At 40.4% G+C, this 17,563-nt stretch overlaps 1 protein-coding gene across 2 annotated transcripts in view; it reads left to right on the plus strand.

The window, feature by feature from the left end:
- Nucleotides 1-299: 299 nt before the first annotated feature.
- The window catches only part of VPS41 (VPS41 subunit of HOPS complex), a 206,942-nt gene continuing 189,678 nt past the window's right edge, over nucleotides 300-17,563 (plus strand). Inside the window, exons 1-2 of one of the 2 annotated variants that reach the window (XM_027573348.2) lie at nucleotides 300-344; nucleotides 9,385-9,423. In XM_027573348.2, the coding sequence (XP_027429149.1) occupies nucleotides 324-344; nucleotides 9,385-9,423 (60 nt within the window). In that variant the 5' untranslated portion in view covers nucleotides 300-323. The remainder of the gene's footprint in view (nucleotides 345-9,384; nucleotides 9,424-17,563) is intronic. The other variant, XM_027573349.2, reaches the window with a different exon arrangement.

Raw genomic sequence — 17,563 nt, forward strand, 5'->3', positions numbered from 1 at the left:
AAATGAGAAAATTCATGCAAAACTATAACCCCAGGGCCTGATATATAATAAATATTAATAACTAATATCATAATCATGGGACCAGTAAGAACAACAATAAAATAAATCATGGAATTAACAATGGTTCTCTTCAGATTCCACATGGCACAACTCCACTGAGCTTGGAGAGTCAGAAGCAGAGAGATCGAGGCCCAACAGCCTCACCCGCTGGAAAAGACGCGGGGATCAGATGCTGCTGAAACTACATTTCCCAGCAGGCTCTGGGCCCCAGTGTCTCGGTTTCTTTCATTTCCGGGTCTGTCATGTGACTCCCCGGCGGCACCATGGCGGAAGCAGAAGAGCAGGTAAAGGCTGAAACTGCTAGGCGAAGGGGTGAGAGGTGAGGGTGAGGGGTCGGGGCTTGGAGCGGAGCGGGGGTGTGGAGCTGTGGGAGGGCGAGGGAGGCTCACAGCCGGGCGGGCGGCTGGCGCAAGTCCATTTCGGGGAGCAGAGAGGCAAATGGGATGGCCGCTCTTGGAGGACACCGTGGGCGGGGTGGGGGGGAAGCGCTCCGACACACCCCCGGCGTTCGTGAGGCGGCCTTCCTTTGCCGCCGCTCTTGTGGCCTGTCCTCCGTGAAATTTTGGCTTGAAGGCAGCCTGGCTATCCCAGGGACTGACTGCCCTTGTGAAAGCGTAAGAGATGGCTTGAGTTTTGAGGCCAGGTGACTGAAATTTAAGTTCTTTTCCAGTCGGAGTTAAGGCAGTTAGAGTTGACTTGTAAAAGGGCTGGCTAGGAGAGAGTAGATGATGAGTTTTGTTTCGTACCTATTGTTTTTTAGGTAGAAAGCTAAGTCACCTATGGTGTGCAGCAGTGGTTAAGTGCGTTTGTTCTGGAGCAAAAATATCTAGGTTCCGGTGCTGGTTCTCTTTCTTAATATGTGACATTGGCTAGTTATTTAACTTTAAATATAAGATGGAGATATAAGAGTAACGTTCTCAGAGTGGTTTAATGTAGAATAAGTTAGTACAACAGTTAAAGTGCTTAGTAAAAGTTGAAGCCAGTAAAAGTTACATGAGAGTATTTGTTGCTGGCAGGCAGAGCATCAGATGGCAAAGCCAGTCCACACTTGGCAATGAGGCGCTCGAGTTTGAAGAAGTTGTTAGTGATGGCAATATTTTCCTACAGGCAACAGTGGTCGTCAAACTGCATACAGTTTGTTGAAATGAAAAAGTGATATCAAGAAGATAGAAAAGTGCAGACAAAGGCCAGAATGTGAGGAAATACCTTATTTTTCCATTTCCAGGGTCATTTCAGGTTGTCAGTGTTTTTCCTTACAAATTAACAGGGTCATCAGTTTCCATAATTGCCTCTAAAAGGTGATTTATGATGAGCTGTACCATAACAAAAGTTTAGTTGATAATTTGTACCATTTGTAACATACTTCATTTACATAATGAAAATTTGCCCTTGGTACAGTTGATATATATTAGTAATTAAGAAATAAAGTAGAAATTTGGTTTGGGTGGTCATTGTGATAACAGGAGTGTTGCTACCAACCACTGAAGCCTTCCTTTTCCGATCCAGTCATTTCAAAGGAAAAATGCTCCTTAAGCACATGTAATTTCATGAGTCATTGCTAGGTTTGATGATAGTGGTGAGATTGGTTTTCACACTATTGGTCTTTCAGGTTGAAATATGGCTTATTTGTAGTTTGATTTAAAAGCAAAAAGCCAAGATCTTAGCTACAAGGTAGTAGAAATGGAGAAAGTTGCTCTTAGTATTTGTTTACTACTGTTTTGTGTAGAAGAGAAGTTTGGCAAAGCTGTCTAATGTAAAAAGCATACATAGAATGTTATATAATAAGAATGCTTTGAACTTTTATAGCACTTTTCAGTGTAAACCCTTCATGTCACATTTGGTCCTCACAAAAGAATTCTGTATGGTAAATGTTTATTCTGATATATAAGTCAGGACAAGGCATCTCCCATGTTCCAGACCTTCTAATGGCTTCCCGTTGTGCTCTGAGGAAAAGCCAGACTCCTTTAGAATACCTGAGTTGTCCTATAGGACCTTGCCCCAGATGCTCCTTCTCCCTTTTCTGACTTCATTTTCCACTACTCTTCTCTGCTCCCCTTCTGTCACTGGGCATCAGCTATACGTGGCTTTCTTACTGTTCCTTCAACACGCTGGCATGGTTCTACCTCAGGGCCTTTGCTCATGCTGCTCCCCCCCTTTTTTTTTAGAATTTTTTAAATTATGTTATGTTAATCACCATACATTACATCATTAGTTTTTGATGTAGTGTTCCATGATTCATTGTTTGCGTATAACACCCAGTGCTCCACGCAGAACGTGCCCTCTTGAATACCCATCACCAGGCTAACCCATCCTCCCACCTCCCTCCCCTCTAGAACCCTCAGTTTGTTTTTCAGAGTCCATTGTCTCTCATGGTTCATCTTCCCCTCCGATTTCCCCCCTTCATTCTTCCCCTCCTGCTATCTTCTTCTTTTTTTTTTAACATATGATGTATTATTTGTTTCAGAGGTACAGATCTGTGATTCAACAGTCTTGCACAATTCACAGCACTCACCATAGCACATACCCTCCCCAGTGTCTATCACCCAGCCACCCCACATGCTGCTCCCTTTTTTGACCCCAGATATCTATAGGGCTTTCTCCCTCAGTTCCTTCATGTCTTTGTCCAAGTGTTATCTTTTTCAGTGAGATCTTCTTTGATCATTCTTTGAAACCTCTTTCTTGCATTATTTTCCTCCTTAACACTTAATACTCATCACCATCTGACATACGGTGTTTTAAAATTTCTGTTTATTCTGTATGTTTTTGTGTTCATTTCTGTATATTCTCCCCATTAGAAGGTAAGCTTCAGGATGGCAAGGATTTGTTCACTGCTGTTTGCCTGATACCTAGAATAGTGTCACAATATGTGTCAAATGATTGAATTTTACACATAAGCAAATGGAAATTCAGACAAAGTAACTTATTCAGGCTTGTATCTATAATAAACCTCCAGTTTTCTATCGCCAAAGCTCACAGTTTTTCACTAGAATACCCCATTCCATCTTTTAAAAAATACTTAAGAACTTAATTCTAAGTATTTATTATTATTATTTTTACTTTATGAATAAGAATGAGCCCTTATCACCTTAATAAGTGTCCTTCAAGTTGTAATTTCGCCTTTGACACTTTAACAGTCAGCATACAGTTAGAGTAGGCTTTCATCCCCCATCAATATCATTCTCAAAAAGACCAATATTTTGTCAATTGCAGAAAAAAGCAAACATTCACCAAAAGTCCTGTTCATTTTTTAAAGCTAGTAAATAATTGTACCTATATAGTCTTTTATAGATTAAAAATGGTTAGGCTTTTCTCACCCTGCTTGATTTGTGCATTTCACAGTAAGGAAGCCATTAAAATCTGGCCTCTTGTATACAGTTCTTTGAAGGCTAAAAGTGCACAAAAGTGGAGTTAAATAAATTTGCTAATTGTTCTGTTCTGCCACTTTGAGACTTTTAGAACATCTTGACATCATTTTAACCCCCAGAACGCTTTAAGAACTGAGAGGTGTGGGGCACCTGGGTGGCTCAGTCGTTGGGCGTCTGCCTTCGGCTCGGGTCGTGATCCCAGGTCTTGGGATCGAGCCCCACATCGGGCTCCCTGCTCAGCGGGAAGCCTGCTTCTCCCTCTCCCACTCCCCCTGCTTGTGATCCCTCTCTCGCTATGTCTCTCTCTGTCGAATAAATAAATAAATAAAATCTATTAAAAAAAAAAAGAACTGAGATGTGTATTAAAATTAGCTACGATGACAGGTTAGGTCAGAGGAAGCTCTTTACCTTGGCACCGTGCACTGTAAATACAAGCAAGCAGCCCTTTGTGATGAGCAAGGCAAAACTAAATCTCTCCTCTTAACTTTTCTGAGCATTGTATTCTTTGGTGATTGTTTTTTTCCCCCTTTAATTTTAGAAAGAACCAAAATAGTAAGATCTGTACTGAATTAACATAATGTGAAGTAGTTCATAGGCTCTCAAACTAGAAAATCACTTTTTTGGATATGATTGAACATTTTTTTGTCATTGGGAAATCTTTGTTTATGCTGAGAATGCTGAAGGTAGTTTGCAGAAATAACTACATATATATTTTATAGTTCACAGAAAGGGCTAATACCTTACATTCTGCCTGGAAATCTTCTAACCAGCAGTTTTACTTAGCTTTAAAATGATTTATAGTTGACCTTCATTATCACAGATGCCCAACAGTATTTGTTCATACCTCTGTTATGGATAACATTCTGCTTGAAGTCTGGTTGGTTGTGTATTTGTCTTATCTCTAGTACAGATTGCTGAGTCCTCAAGAATAAGGACAGAGCTTACTCCTGTCTGTATCTCTCACAAGGCTAGTGCTTTACAGGTATTAGGTGCTTAATAAAATGTTTAAATGAATTCATTAGGGGGAGAATAGCCTTCTGAATTGAAAATGTCAAATTATGAGTTAGAGGCAGTAGAATTCGTGTTGTTTTATCTTAACTTGAAACTTTTGAAAGTTACTAATTCAAATGTATTATAGATTACATTTTCTACATTTCGTACTCTGCCATCCCCCCAGGAACCAACCATCAGGGGACCTAGTCTATTAAAATATTTGATCAATCAGACCACCGATTCCTTAACAAGAGAGTAGAATTTCTTTTTTGAATTTTCCCTCTACATTTTAGAATTTGGGGAAATGTTATCCTTATCGTAGAGCATTTACTTATTATCAGATGGCAGTTCATGAGCACGTATACTCCCATGTGATTGTGCCCCATGTGTAAAATAAAAGTCAAACCAACAATTATTTGCCTCCGTTTTCTTGCCTGCAAGCTGGGGCATTTACTCTCCAGAACCCTTGTGAGTATGAAATGAGATAAAGTATGTTAAAGTGGCCAGCTCGAAGTGTCTTCTATGTCGGACAACAGTTTATTATCCAAACTTGGGCTTTGCTCAAGTATGCAGTATTCTATCTTTTTTTTTTTTTTTACAGTTTGATCAAGATCTTTTAAAAGCAACTTCACTAATAACTAAAGAAGAAACAAAGCCCTAAACCAGAGTTTGCTAAAACACAGGATCAGAGAAATTTTCAGGGGATCCACTCTTTACTGTCATGTAACGGAATTGTACTCACAGATTAGCTGGACGCGCTTATTGCCTTATGGGTTTTTCCTCTCTTTGTCTAGGCTGGCTGGCTTAAGGCCAGTGTCACCAGCTGATTATTCGTGGTCTCTCTAGTACCCCCGTTACCACCTTGGAGAGGGAGCGCTCCTCAGGTCTGGGGTTCTGTATTTCATGCAGCTCCCCATTGGCTGTTCAGTCATCCTTGCCTTTGTTTATTCTGGGAACTTGGTTCCCTCCTCAGTGTTTTTGTTACCAAATGCTTGTGATTCTGAGCACTTATTTAGACTTACTGCATCAGAATCTGAGGATGGGAGCATGTGCCTGGGTATTAGCCAATTCCCTAAACTGAGTTTATGTGATTGTGATGCAAAAGTCAGATTTGGCACTGGGTCACTAGGTCACCTAGCTGGTCCCCTTTTCCACCCTGAGCAGACATCCAGGTTTTCCTTCCTTTGCAGACTATAATGAGTGCGGTAGCTGAGCCTGTGGGGCTCAGTGGGGTTGGTACCCTGAGTCTGCCCACTCTTGTCCACTCCCCAGGTACTCTTTCATCTTTCCTGCTCAACCAGCCTAGACCTGAGTGCCCCAAACTGGCCACAGCTTCTTTGAGCTTTTTGAAATGGAGGTATCGGTGATACAGGGTTATCAGATATGTGTCACACAAATATATCCTCTTATCTCTGCCTGTGTCCGACATTGGGATCTCTCTCACTCTGTGTTCCATTAAGCTTAGGTGTGTCACGCAGTCTGTTGGGAAGGAGAGAAGGTGGCAGTGCAGAGTTGAGTGTTTCAGGTCTATCTCCAAGCCAGGCTGATTTTCTGGGACCTGGCCTCTGCTCTGTTTCTTCATCCTGCAGACATCGGGCCGGCCTCCCTCAGGTTCCAGCCTCCATTTCTCCCCCAAATTCTGCGCACCGCCCCCCAATAACAGTGTATAGATTCAAGAGGTCACATGTCAGGGCACCAGGATTGTTGGATACGTGATTGAATTTTTTTTAAAGATTTTATTTATTTATTTGAGAGAGAGAATGAGAGACAGAGAGCATGAGAGGGAAGAGGGTCAGAGGGAGAAACAGATCCCCCGCTGAGCAGGGAACCTGATGCAGGACTCGATCCCGGGACTCCAGGATCATGACCCGAGCCGAAGGCAGTCACTTAACCAGCTGAGCCACCCAGGCGCCCTGGATATGTGATTGAATTTAAGGGATTGGTTTGCAAAAGAAGTTGTTGAGTTTAGCTTTCAGCTGTTGCCCAGATTTTGTCTAGCTCCACATTTGCATCACTCTCTGCCTTCTAGCTTATCATGTTTGCTTCGAACAGAACAGTGCATTCTTTTTATTGTGGTAAAATATACGTAATATTTACCACTTTAACCATTGTTAAGTGTATGATTCAGTAGTATTAAATCCATTTGCATTTTTGTGCAGCCATTACCACCATCCATCTTTAGAACTTTCCGTCATCACAGACTGAAATTCTGTACCCATTAAACACTAACCCCTCATTACTCCCCTCCCCAGCCCCTAGTCTATTCTATATTCTGCCTCATATAAGTGGAATCTACAATATGTGTCTGGTTTATTTCACTTAGAGAACAGCCCAGTTTTGTAACTTATATTTTCAGTATTTGAAGTTCTTTTTTTTTTTTAAGATTTTATTTTTCTATTAGAGAGAGAGCACGAGAGGGGGGAGGGTCAGAGGGAGAAACAGACTCCCTGCTGAGCAGGGAGCCCACTGCGGGACTCGATCCTGAGACTTCAGGATCATGACCTGAGCTGAAGGCAGTCGCTTAACCAACTGAGCCACCCAGGCACCCCCAGGATTTGAAGTTCTTTAAAAGATAGTGTGAAGTTAAAAAATGTTTGAAAACCACTGACTCTGAATTGTAACCTTCCTCACTGTTGAGCCTAGCTTTTGGATCCATCACTGAGACATTCACTTCCTGTCTTCTGGTTTGCCCCTCAGTCTCTAGAACATTAAGCAGGGGGGGGCTTACTGAGTGGCTGAAGCTAAGAAATAGCAGGCCAGGCTGATTCCTGAAGGCACTCATGCATTGCATTGGTAGGATTGTGGACAAAAGTGTGATTCTTTTTTCTTTTTTTTTTTTTTTTTTGAGGCCACAGCTACGTCTGGGAGATTTGTGCTGGTGCCGGGGGTTAGTTTGAGAGTGTCTTGGAGTAAATATTCTCATTGATACCAGCAGCCACAGGAAGCTTCTCTGACAGCCTGGTTTTCCCCGAAGGCTCAGTTTTCTGAGAGCTGCATGCCTCATGGTGTCAGATTCTGGCACTGCATGCTTTTTGGTACAGAGCAAGAGTATAACTTGATTTTGAGTTTTTGGTTGAAATTGCTGGGTTGGGACTTACGCTTTTGTTTTAAAGAAGAACAGAAATGGGACATTTGCTCTTTTCCCGCATGTGCCTATTTGAATGGATTTCAAATAAGAAAAAAAAGTCCTTAGGTTTAATGGGATTTTTCTGGAAAGAGTAATCTGGTGTCCTTCTAGAGTTCTTGAGTTGGGGAATAGGAATCTAGGTGCAGGTCATTGGCATGGTTATCAAAGCCTCGTTTTGCTGATGTTAGTAACTTAATATTCAGGAACAGTCAGGGACGGAAAGGGTGTCAGAAGTCATTAGGTTCAGCCTTTAAGCCTCGATGTTCTTACCTCAAGGGTCATTAGGAAATTCTAAGATGCTGGTGCAAAGCATTTAGCATTGTGGGGATATATATAATAGATGTTCAGTAAAGATGTCAGAATAGTGACTGTTAATAATAAATGGAGTGTGTCCAGAAGAGAAGGATCAGGATGGTAAGTGGACAAGCACTAGGATCTGGGGATGGTTAGCACAGAGGAAAAACAATTTAGAAGGGCAGGCATGCTACGTGTCATTAACTCCTTGGAGAACTGTCAAGTAGTAGAAGAATTGGATTTTTTATGTGTCTTATTGGTGCTAAGAACAAAAGTTACTGTGGAGAGAGTGTAGCTCCAAATTAATAAGAATTTTCTAATACTTAGAAGAACATTCAAACTAAATAGGCCGCTTTGGGATTTAGAGCAGATTCTTGGGTTCATTGTGGGTAATGATACAACAACAATGAGCTTCTTAAGTACAGGTAACATTCGTCCCCATTTTACAGATGGCCTTTCAGAGCAGGAACTGTATTGTCCACAAGGCCGTTCCACAGGCTGCCTGTCACCTGCCCGGTTCTTTCTAATTTTCCATGAATGAAATTAAAATGTTTTCAAACACCAGATTTGTGTTTATCCTGCTATACAGCTTTCACCGAGTAATATATGCATCTAACTTGCTTTAAAATGTTTTTTTTTTCTTGAAAAATATTAGTTACATCTAAAATGTCCTTGCCCCATTTTTTTTGTTCTTTCTTTATCTCATGGATTGTTGTAAAATGCTTACATTCAGTGTCAGCATATTAGTTGTAACCTTTTATTGCTATTGATATCTATAAGTACGTTAAGTAAATCTTCATTTTGCTGACCTCTTTGAGGATGCGTGGCATCAGCAGATTCTCTCTTTCAGTGGACAGGTGAGAGATTAGCAGGATCAAGTCAATTTTTCCCTTTTTGCTTTGTTTTCTCCAGAGCAGCAAGATTCATTGTCTAGCAAGGGGGAAACTGTGTTAAATGGCAGAATTTGTCTTCTGGTTAATGGTTTAAAGAGTGAATGTAAATTATAGAGCATGTTTGCACAATGTCTGTTAGGTACCATTTTAGGGGAATTCTTTTATAAAAAGCTGTTTAAGCAAGACAATCATTTTGACTTCACCAGATTAATAAGCACAGTGATTAATAGCACAAGGGCTTTTCAGTATAAAAATTGGCTTACAGATAATTTGAGATGGCAGTTTCCTCTTCCCTTCCAAGATCAGTAAGCCTGCTCTGCCAGACCCATTTCCATTTTTAGCGAAGGAAAGAGCCTTCTGTATACTCACATGACAGTTCCTGGGGCCATTCGTTAACCTGCTGACCACTCGAGGGAGGTCAGCAGGAGCCGGGGGTCTGAGTGGCCCCAAAGTAACCATCTTGATCCTGCCAGATGTGGAAAGTTGTGGGAGGCCTATGAGAGTCACACCATGTGGAGTCCTTTAAACTGTAGTTGCAAATTAGTTCCCAGAAAAGGCAGGTGGGTGTTGGTGGTGGGGATGTGGTAACTCTTTTCCCTTATTTTATTCTTTTGTCATCCTTCTGACCATTTCCCCCCTCTGTGCTTTGTAGGAAACCGAGTCTCTTGAAGAATCTACAGATGAGTCTGAGGTAAGATGGTCGTTTGGGAGCCTGAGGATTTCTTGCTCACCATGTCATCTTGACCTTGTTCTGCCTTGTTAAATGTGACATTGCTGGGGCCTGGGGTCGTAAAGTAGGGCCATAGGTGATTGAGCCTTGGGGAAGAACGTGACAGTTGTCTTTAAAAATGTTAAATGGATTGACTTAAATAAACAGGAAAAGGAATGCTTTCTCCTGATCTTGAATAGTAATTTAACTTGAAGTGTGTTGGCAGTGGGAAATTTGATGCAAAGTTGTACAGACTAATCTTGACACAGAAAATGTATTATCTTAGGGACCCCTCGGTAGCTCAGTTGGTTGAGCATCTGACTCTTGATTTCAGCTCAGGTCATGATCTCAAGCCCAAGTTGGGCTCCCCACCGGGTGTGGAGCCTGCTTAAGATTTTCTCTCTCTCCCTCTGCCCCTTCCCCCTCTGCCACTCTTGCGTAGGCTCTTTCTCTCTTTCATAAATAAATAATAAATAAATAAATAAATAAATTTTAAAACAACCACTGTAGGTTCTGCAATATTTATTCTTTCTTCATTCTTTTAATGACTACGACATGCTCACTGGTGTAATTTCTAAATCATTGAAATTATAGTTTATTTCATAAAATAAGAAGGAAAGTAAATACCTGAAAAACTATTAAGGAGCTAAGTTGTGCTAAAGATTATACTTTAAGGAGAATAAAGTAATATATAAGGGTGGGCTTTTAAAAAATTTTTTTCTTTTCAAGAGTATGCATAAGGTACAAGTTTAACACAAATTAGTGAACTTACAATTTTATGGATGGACTAATAATGATAATTATATTTTTTCCTTTTATTATTTCATTTAGCTCAGAGGGATGAAAAAATATCTATGATAACCTGCTGGAAATTCACACCAATGTGACTATAACCAGGATAGTCTATAAATTTAGGTTGTTATTGCATATAGTTATTATATGGATTTTGTTTGCTTTTTCAGGGAAAAGATGGGCTTAAACATATTCATCTAGAGAACATCTTATATATTATGCTGTTATGCATTTGCAGTTTGGCTGTAGAGGCGTGGCTCCTAATATTTGTACTGCCGAGGACTTCTGAGCCTCTCTTTGGGGCTCCTGATAAGGCACTACAGAGTTTGCTTATGGATACGGTATAATACGTGTTGATGTTTAATCAAATACTGAAAAGCAGTTTAGCTTACCATTCTCATTTTTGGAGATTTCTGGTTAACCATATTCTCAGAATCACTGGTATAGAATTCTGCAGTGTTGGAATCCTGTCCAAGAATTTCATTTCAGAGGTGAGGAGGATGTTGGCAGCCACCTAAATAAATCTTTCCACACATCCTTCAGATACTAAACAGATCCATAAGGAGAGCAGACAAAAGACACATAACTCATGCCTCCAACGTAATCAGGAAGCAGGGTGTGCTGTAAGCTTCAGTATAAGTGGGGAAATACATATCCAAAACCACTTATTTAAAGAAACGCACTTCATTGACCCTTGTAACTAAGAGACCTAGTAAACCATTTAAATACCTCATCCCCTTCATAGGAGCACCTCTTGTTGCTGTCCAGGCAATATGAGACTTGTAAAATTGAACTGAAATGGCAGGGAGCATCCATTCCAAAAAATGTAGTAAGAAAATCAAGTGAGAACCAAACATTTTCAGCCAAAACGAGCAGCAGCATAGCACTGCATCATGAATTGAATGTCTTTAAACGAGCATTCTACCAGAAATTTTTAAAACTCAGAATAGAAATGGACAAAAAACTAGGAAGGGAGGAAATAAGAGTTGACCACTCAGGAAAGAAATTAAAGGAAAAGATCGTTCTTTTAAAATTGAAGAAACCAAGACCCCAAAGGTGACCTGACTGTCTAACATCAGACAGCTGGTTCACGGGAGACGAGTTCACACTCTAGCCCCCAGATCTGGGCTCTTTCCATCATTTTGCCTCCTGGCTCTGGTGTCTTCTGCGTCAGCCGGGACTGAGGGACCATGGAGACGGGTCTTCATATTCAGCTGTACTTTGTACCTGCTGTGTGGCCGTGGGCATAACACCCAGCTCCTGTGTTCCCCCGATCCCTCACGTGGTTCCTGTGTGTGGTTGTGCTGAGGGTTAGGTAAGATTGCCGTTTGCGAAGCCTCTTGTATGGTGCCTAGCACGTGGGAAGCCCTCCATGAAAGCTAGTGGTCCTTAGCCTGTATTTTAGAAGTAGTGCTGGTGCTTCTCTTGCAGCTTCAGCTGCGAAGCTTGGAGAGAATCCCCAAACTCTGGGACCCAGAGCAGCTCCTCTCCTAGATAGTACAGCTTCTAATGGGTTCATGGGCCAACAAAGGAGTCAGGCTGGTGATAGGCCAGGTTTGGGCTTTTAAGTATAGTGAGTCGGTTTATAATCTAATCTTTGGAGCTGTTTGTCCTGGTGTCTCAGTTTGAATCACTTTCCAGATCCAGGATCGAGATTGTGAGACATTGTTCTGTTGCCAAAGAACCTTTATTTTTCCTTTTTCTCTTCTTCCTCTATCACCCCAGTAGGTTTTGCACTGTTAATTCGGCTTTTACAGGGCAGGGATTTCCTTCATGTACTTCTCCCTCTTTATTCAAGTGCTCAAATAGTTTCCATTTCTGCAAACAACAATTGTAACAATTTATCTGCTCCCTTATGAAATGCTGCATTTCTTATAGACTGGGCTTTTATACTGGGAAGGCCCTAGCATTAGGTTATTCTGAAATTCTTTTTAAAATTTTTAAATTCATTTTTAATTAAAAATTTTTTAATTGTGGTAAAATACACATAACATAGAATTTGCCATCTTGGGGCACCTGAGTGGCTCAGTCAGTTAAGCGTCTAACTCTTGATTTCGGTCATGAGATCAAGCCCTGTGTTGGGCTTATGCTCAGTGTGAAGTCTGCTTGAAATTCTCTCTCCCCATCTCCCCACCGTTCGAGCTCTCTAAATAAATAAATAAATCGAGCTCTCTAAATAAATAAACAAATAAAATCTTAAAAAAAACTTGCTATCTTACCATTTTTAAGTGTATAGTTTACTATTGTTAAGTACATTCGCATTGCTGAGCAGCCTACCTCCAGAACTTCTTCATCTTAACAAAACTGAAACTCTGTGCCCATCAAATTACAGCTCCCCATTGTTTTTCCCCCCACCCCCTGGCAACCACCCTTCTACTTTCTGTGTCTGAATCTGACTGCTCTAGATACCTCATATAAGTGGAATCTTGCAGTATTGGTCTTTTTGGAACTGGCTTATTTCATTAAGCAGCATGCCCTCAAGGTTCATCTGTTTTGTTGCATGTGTCAGAGAATTTCCTTCCTCTTTAAGGCTGAATAATATTCCCCGGTATGTCCATACCACATTTTACCTGTTCATCCACTGATGGATACGACACTTGAGTTGCATTTACCTTTTGACTTTTGTGAACAATGTTGCAATGAACATGAGTTTAAAAAATATCTCTTTGAGACAACTGTTTTTAATTCTTTTGGATATGTACCCCAAAGTGGAATTGCTGGATCACATGGTAATTCCATTTTTAATTTCTTGAGGAGCCGCTATACCATTTTCCATAGAGACTGCACCACTTTATGTTCCAGGGGTTCTGATTTCTCCATATCTGTGCCAACACATGTTTTTTCTCTTTTTCTGTTTGTTTGTTTTTGTAGTAACCTTCTTGACAGGTGTGAGGTGATATTGTGGTTTTCATTCATTTTCCTAGTGTTTATGTGATATCAAACATCTCTTCATAAGCTTGTTGGCCATTTGCATATTTTCTTTGAAGAAATGTCTATTCAAGTCCTTTGCCCTTTTTTTTTTTAAGATTTTATTTATTTATTTGACAGAGAGACAGCGAGAGAGGGAACACAAGCAGGGGGAGTGGAAGAGGGAGAAGCAGGCTTCCCGGTGAGCAGGGAGCCCAACGCGGGCCTCGATCCCAGGACCCTGGGATCATGACCTGAGCCGAAGGCAGACGCTTAACAACTGAGCCACCCAGGCGCCCCCTTTGCCCATTTTTAAATCATGTTGTTTTGTTTTTTGTTGTTGAGTTGAGGAGTTCTTTATATATTCTGGATGTTAGTCCTTATCAGATCAAGATGGATGGATGGATGGATAGATAGATAAAGATAGAGATGTACCTATTGTATTTATGTGTAACTCAACAACTTGTGAATAGGATAGATGGATAGATGGATTGACATATAGATACAGACCTATAGAGTTGTGATTTAACTATATATAAAGAATATAAATAATGTAATGTATAAAGAATATATCTGTCTCTCTATATATCCCTATTCAGTTATACAGTTTGCAATATTTGAATAATTTCTCCCATTCCATAGGTTGCCTTTTCACTGTTGAGTGTATTCTTTGATGCATAGAAGTTTTAAAATTTTGATGTAGTAGAGTTTATTTTTGCTTTTCTCCCTGTATCTTGGTGTCATATCGAAGAAATCATTGCCAGGTCCAGTGTCATTGAAGTTTTTCCCTTATGTTTTCTTCCAGATTCTCATTTTATGTGTTCAAGAAAGGAATATTAACTGCTCAAAATTGTCTGTGTTTTCTTCATTATTCTTGAAACCTGTAACCAAACGAAATGAGATTGCTGGGTGTAGTATAATTAATGTAATCGACAGTGGTGTATATGTCAGCATGTAAAACTTTTGAGAATTTTAAGTTGACTTTGCAGTTAAAGTAGAAATTCAGGGGCGTCTGGGTGGCTCAGTCGGTTGAGTGGCTGCCTCTGGTTCAGGTCATGATCCCAGGGTCCTGGGATTGAGCCCTGCTGAGCAGGTAGCCTGCTTCTCCTTTCCCTCTGCTGGCCTGCCGCTCCCCCTGCTTGTGCTCTCTTTCACTATCTCTCTCTCTCTCTCTATGTGTCAAATAAATAAATAAAAGTTTTTTAAAAACGTAGAAATTCAAAACTGTATTAACAACCAAGAGAGTAAGTATGTTATTTAATAGGTCACATAGTTAAGGGTCTTGCCTTCATGTTAATACCAAATGAGTTGTGACAAATTTTATAGGATAACTAAAGTGTTCTTTGCCTCTACTATTTTTTGTTTCTAATATATAATCCACTGTGTATTCCACCTTGATATGACAAGCCAGACTGTTTCTTAAATGGTGTTTTACTCTTGAAAAGCATAACATAGAAGTATGTGTTCCAAAGAACTTCATTCCCATCTTGAAGCTCTAAGCTGCTGTCAGCACTTGGGGATGATTGCTATGGTATGGGTGGTGGCAGAGTGCTACAGGAGCCCAGAGGAGTGGCTGATTAGTCAGGAATGGCTTCGTTTGGAGTCGTCAAGAGTTAAATATGGAAGATGAATCTAGGCAGAGGCTGGGCGAGAGTCTTTGGGAAGAGACTGAGTGATGAAAGTGCATGCACGTTCGGCCATCCAGCTGGGAGGTGCTTGGTGTGGCTGGAATGTGGAGGAAGGTGGGGAAATGAGGCTGGACAAGGAAGCTAGGGTGAGGTTGTAGAGCTACTCATGTGTCAAACCAGACAGTTTGGATTTGATCTAATGGATACTGGGGAGCCAGCGAAAGCCTTGATTGTTGGGGGTGGGGCTAGGGGTTGGTGACAGATGAACTGGAAGGAGAAACTCATGGCAGGAAGTTCTAGTGCAAATGCCTAAAGAGATAACAGGGACGTAGGGGTCTGGGCTAGGCAGGAGCAGAAGACAAAGAGGAGATGCTTCGCAAGTTCAGTCAAGAGGAACCGTGGGATAGTATGTGAGACGAACTCGGTAGGGGAGTCAAGAGGATTCCAAAGCATCTAGCTCAGCTGTGTTGTAAGAAATTGAGTAAACTCCACTCTTAGGCAGTTAAAGGGAAAAGACGTTTTAAACCTGAAGTTGATATCTCTATATTCAATTTTTTCCTTTGAAGTGGTACTTTTTTAGTCCATTGGTGACTCCTTTTATAATGGTTTTGATTAGGCTTAAACAAATAATATGCTTTCATATTAAATATGTTTTTAAAGAAAAGCAAATGATCAAGCTAATATCTGGGATTTTATTTTTTAAAATCCTACAAGTTACTTGCTTTAGAGGAGCTTCTGAGCTCTCTTTGGAGCAAAGATGGTGTAGTGGAATGAGCAGTGTTCAGACTATTTTGATAATGAAGATTATTACAAAAACAAACACATTTAGTGTAGGAAACAGCAGTTGGCACTTTATTCACTAGCCCAAGTTTTGGCCATGATTATTGGTTCTATTTTACAGGGGAAGAAACAGACTTAGAGTGTTCAGGTGACTGCCAGGGTCACCCGCTGGTAAATGCATTAGAATCCCGCAGTCGAACTCCAGAGCCTGGTCTTCTACTGTGTGCTTACACTGCCTCCGACTTCCCTGTGACCTCTCTAATTTTATTCCAGACTCTTCCTCTGTGTGCCTTTGTAGAATTGGACAAGATTAAAAAAAAAATTCTCCCTTGTAACTCCTGCCTATGTATAAAATGATATTTTGGCTGATGTTACAGATTGTGGCTTGTTCAACGAGTAGAAAAATATCAAATTCGGAATTTTTGAACTTTACCTTCTCTAGAGAATAGAGAATTGTCTTGCTAATTTATGGATAACAGTGATAATTATAATAAACTCATGTTTTGCCATAAAAGAATGTTATTTATTTAGAAAATAATTATAGGGGCGCCTGGGTGGCTCAGTTGGTTAGGCAACTGCCTTCGGCTCAGGCCATGATCCTGGAGTCCCTGGATCGAGTCCCGCATCGGGCTCCCTGCTCAGCGAGGAGCCTGCTTCTTCCTCTAACCCTCCCCCCTCTGATGTACTCTCTCTCTCTCATTCTCGCTCTCTCAAATAAATAAATCTTTAAAAAAATAATTATAAACATTTATAAAAATATTAAATAAATGCTAGTTACTAAGTTATATCCCCTTCGAAAAGTGCGTCCATCTTTGTGTGTTGGAATTTAGCTGCAAGAGTGTTCATTGCAACTTTGTTTATAATATAAAAATTTGGAAACAAGCTAAATATCCAGAAAGAAATTGTATTATCTTTATAATTGATAAAAGCATTTTACAGAAATGTCCCTGAGAGCCAAGGCTGGCAAGCTGTTGCTGTGAAGGTCTACACAGTAAATATTTAAAGCCTTGCAGACAGAGAGCCAGTATTGAGGATATTATATAGATACGTAACCATATAAAAATGTAAAAACCTGGTCGAAAGCTGTATAAAAACAGGCATCTGGCTAGATGGGCTGGTTGTAGTTTACTGATTCCTGATTTGGGGTATAATTTTTTTCCACCCTCCCAAGTCCTCATGTAAGCATAGAAAAAACAGCAGGACCATAGTGTCACTGGGTTATGTGATTCTTACTTTATTTACTATCATCTGCCTTCATTTTCCAAGTTTTTACAAATATGAATACTTAACATACTTAGCAAAACAATGCAATTATTATTTTTTTAACAAAACACATTCATCTCTGTACATATTCTTGTAGTCTTTTGTCTCAGTGTTGCAGAACTTTTGGGTTGTAAAGCAGTGGGACTCAAAATGAGACTGCATGTCTTTCCTGACCTCACACTCAAACCGAGGGAGTTAGGGAAAAGGTTTGGTTTATTTCTTGCTCTCTTTATTTCAGCCAAGATTTTACATAAAGCAGAAATTGTTTTTAACTCTAGTAGACATTTTTTCTTAAGATTTTTTTTAAAGTTTTAAATATTGAGAGAAGTGTAGAATCACATGCACTTGTAAGAAATAACAGAGATTCTCTATACCCTTCACTAGTTCCCAGAGGGTAACATCTTGCATCACTCTGGTGCAACATCACAACCAGGAAATCAATATTGATAACAATCCAGAGACCTGACTCAGATTTCACAGGTTTTACACGTGCTTATTTGTGCATGTGTGCGTACATGTGTTTGTTCTGTGCACTTTTGTCTCATGTGAAGAGTAACATGACCGCGACTGTGGTCAAGGTGCAGAACTGTTCACCACTAGGTTCCCTTTTATAGTCACAGCCACTCCCTCCCCAGCTGCCCCCCCCACCCCCCCGCCCAGCTCTGCCATCTGTTCTCCTTCTCCATAATTTTGTCATTTGGAGCACATTATATGAATCGAACCATAAGGTATGTAACCTTTTCAGATTGACT

Source organism: Zalophus californianus, chromosome 12 (genome assembly GCF_009762305.2).
Source record: "Zalophus californianus isolate mZalCal1 chromosome 12, mZalCal1.pri.v2, whole genome shotgun sequence".
In the NCBI taxonomy this organism is placed as follows: domain Eukaryota; kingdom Metazoa; phylum Chordata; class Mammalia; order Carnivora; family Otariidae; genus Zalophus; species Zalophus californianus.